This window comes from Pinus tabuliformis, chromosome X (assembly GCF_031772625.1).
Source record: "Pinus tabuliformis cultivar Carrire ecotype Pingquan chromosome X, CPIR1, whole genome shotgun sequence".
Lineage (NCBI taxonomy): Eukaryota > Viridiplantae > Streptophyta > Pinopsida > Pinales > Pinaceae > Pinus > Pinus tabuliformis.
This window is the reverse complement of record NC_142308.1, coordinates 1,384,931,182-1,384,934,462: the sequence shown is the minus strand read 5'-3', so window position 1 is coordinate 1,384,934,462 and position 3,281 is coordinate 1,384,931,182. Positions and strand designations below refer to the sequence as shown.

The following is a 3,281-nucleotide window of genomic DNA, read 5'->3' as shown; positions in this document are numbered from 1 at the left end:
TGCTGAAGAAAGCTTACGAGCTCTCGGTGCTCTGCACTGCAGAAGTTGAACTTGTTATTTTCTCCCCAGCAGGAAAGCTCTATGAACTGTTTTTTAGTGCAAATCCTACTATTTTGATTCTAATAATCATGGCTATGCAAACCTCAGGAGATTCTTACTAATAACCCCAGTGGTGCAAGCCCTAGTAAGCTCGATGTTGAAAAACTTAGTGTAAAACCTCCAAATCGCTGGTTTTGTTGTAGTGCTTATTGGAGAGTATATAAAAAATTTCACACCTTTTTATGAGATATGGGAGGAAAACATGTTAAAGATTTTTAATAAATATAAAATTTCCAAAATGATGCTAGTTACGTATGATTCTTTTTTCATTGTTTGTGATTATGAAAAATGAAACTCAATGTTTTTTCATTAGTGCACACATATTTCATTATATAATTGCATATAGAAAAATCATTCCAGAGCCGATAACAATAAAAGTGAAGAATTTATGGTCCAATGTTATATTTAAGGGAGATGTTTAAGGATGACGTTTGAATTTTTTTTTTCATTTTAAGACATTTGGAGCAAATATTAGGAAGGACTTTGAGAAAGGATTGTCCTTGATTTTCGAAAATGGAGTTGTTCCTTTCCAGCCATATGCCCCAAGTGACCATCAAAGGGAGAGCTCATATGTTTTTTGGATGTTTTCTTTATAGCCATTTTTTTACACATATCCGTAGAGTCCCCATGCCATTGATGTGAATTACTTGTTCGGTTTTCTTTAACCAAAATTTTTAACCAAACAAGAAAAATTAAAAAAATACCTCAAGATCAAAGACTGAAACAAAGACCTATTGACATACCTTTTAAAGTATGGAAAGAACTTGTAAAATCATATGAGAAGTTGGATGCACAAAGAAAAGCTGGCAATGAGAGCATTCAGGTATTGAATTTTTCATTAAACATTATTTAGAATGTATTAATACTTATAAGTATCTTAGACATGTATTTGTGTGAAAATAAATTGAATTGGTTTATGTTTAAGGACAAGGCATCCAAGGCGAGGTTAACCAAGACAAAAGTCACTCATCGTAGTGGCCAGAAAGGTTTAAAAGCACTGATAACAACCTTTGTAAGTATATTAAACATGTGATATTTTTTTAATAAATTTTGTACTAGAAGAAAGTCATTGTTATCTAATTTCTCCCTATTTACTGATTGATAGGAACTAAAATATGGAAGACCTCCAAATCATTTGGAAAAGGAGGTGCTGCAGGAAAAGAGATGGGTTGAATTTGTTGTTTGGATGGACTCTATGGTATGTAATCTTAGTTGGATTTCCAATATACTTTTAAACCATATTTTCATTTTATTTTTTAGTACTATTAGATATTATATCTTACCTCATTTTATGGTTAACATTGTATAACAAAAACATGCGTTGTGTTATGTAATTAATACTAACATGTAATATTGATTTTTTTTGTCAGAATGCTATAGGTAATGATTGCCAAGACGATGATCCTAATTATGTTCAACATATATCTGGAGATGATGAGGATGAGGATGAAGATGATGGTGGTGAAGGAGGAGATGATGATGATAGTTGCGGTGTTGGTGATTATGTGGATCAGAGTAATGAGGATGGTCAAGATGATCATGAGGATGATCTTGGTGGTGGTATCTAGGCATGCACATGCATTGTTTTTTATGAAGAAATTATTGTGTAGAATGACATTGTTATGTTTAGATGGGTGTTGTGAATTTACCCTATATCAATGAGACATTTTGATTTTGTAATCATACGATGAGTTTGATTTATGTATGTTGTTAATTTATCGTAGAATAACGATATTCATGAAATATTTTGATTTGTTAATCATATTTGAATTTTAATTGTTTTGATTAAAAATAATACTGATTTTATTAGTATTATGTTGCTATTTTATACATGTTTTGAAAATTGTTAATGACACATTGTTATTTTTTTGGATGGATGTTGTCAATTTCTCTTAAATTTCTTTATAAATGATTTTGAATTGTGATATCTGCTTTAATGATATTTAGAAACTATCATATATTTCACTATGAATCTATAAAGGGGGTCATATATGTAAAGAAAAATATACTCTATATAAGAAGTCAAATGCGGATGTAACCATGGATGCAAAATTGAAAGTAAAATTGGATGTTAATCTAGGAATTAATACAAAATGCAAAAAATTGACATACAAAGTGTTTTAAATTAGAAGTGAAAAATTGTGCAATAGTTGACACAAAGAAGGGAACAAAATATGGCATACAAAAGGATATCAAATTGGGCAAAAACAAGGACACATAAATGGGCACCAAATTAGATGCAAAAAAAAGACAACAACTAGATGTAAAATAAGAGGCAAAGTTGAGCGTTAAAAAGAAGAAAAAAACGTTACAAATTAATATGCCAAATGATGATGCAAATAATGGTGTAAATTTGGGATGCAAACTTGGGTGCAAAAAAGGAAAAAAAAAAGATGTAAGAAAAGACATAAAACAAGATGCAAAATGGGGCTGAAAAAAGGTGAAACCAAGGATGCCATATTGGATGTAAAAATTGATTCCTAATCACATGCAAATTTAGGCTCGAACTCAGACACAAAATTATATGCAAATGTGGACACAAAATGAGGCAAAAAAAGATGCAAATTTGGATGGTGAACACGATGTAAAACTAGACACCAAAAAAATCCAAAATTGGATGAAAAAGTCTGTGTAAATAATGGTGCAACATTGGACACAAGTAGACACAAAAAAATGGTGCAAAAAGGGGCATAAAATAGCTTAAAATTGGGTGCAAAACTTGGTGCAAAAACAAATACAAAAGTAGACGTAAAAAATGACTCTAAATTGAATATACCATTAGACACAAAATAAGATGCAAAGGTGGACACAACACATGACTCAACATAACATGCAAATATAAATGCAAATTTGGATGCTCAAAATGATGTAACATTAGATGCAAGAGATGGTGTTAAAAATGATGCAAAATTGGATGAAACAAATGACGCAAAATATGGTGCAAAATGAGATGGGAAAAATGGAGACAAATCAAATGTAAATGTGGATGTAAAAAATGGTCCAAAAAAAGATGCAAAAATGGGCACAAAAATGGATGCAAAATTTGGTGCTAAATCAAATTCAACACATGGTGCAAAGATAGGCACCAAAGCTGGTGCAAAAATAGAAGCAAAAACTAGTGTAAGACTAGATACAAAACCTGGCGTAAGACTAGATGCAAAAACTGACACAAAATGGATGCA

The 3,281-nt window shown here is 31.2% G+C and overlaps 1 protein-coding gene across 1 annotated transcript; it reads left to right on the top strand.

Moving 5' to 3' along the window:
* Positions 1-779: 779 nt before the first annotated feature.
* On the top strand, positions 780-1,900 carry LOC149145220 (uncharacterized). Its single transcript, XM_089449942.1, has 3 exons — positions 780-1,111; positions 1,205-1,297; positions 1,470-1,900. The coding sequence occupies exons 1-3, from the start codon at positions 983-985 to the stop codon at positions 1,665-1,667; spliced, it is 420 nt and encodes a 139-aa protein (XP_089306068.1). The 5' UTR covers positions 780-982; the 3' UTR covers positions 1,668-1,900.
* Positions 1,901-3,281: the final 1,381 nt, after the last annotated feature.

Excerpts from the sequence above, each read along its gene's own strand:
- LOC149145220 (XM_089449942.1), top strand. The coding sequence starts at position 983 with ATGTATTTGTGTGAAAATAAATTGAATTGGTTTATGTTTAAGGACAAG. Across the intron at positions 1,112-1,204 it reads AAGCACTGATAACAACCTTT|GAACTAAAATATGGAAGACC; the intron begins GTAAGTATATTA and ends ACTGATTGATAG. Across the intron at positions 1,298-1,469 it reads TTGTTTGGATGGACTCTATG|AATGCTATAGGTAATGATTG; the intron begins GTATGTAATCTT and ends TTTTTTTGTCAG.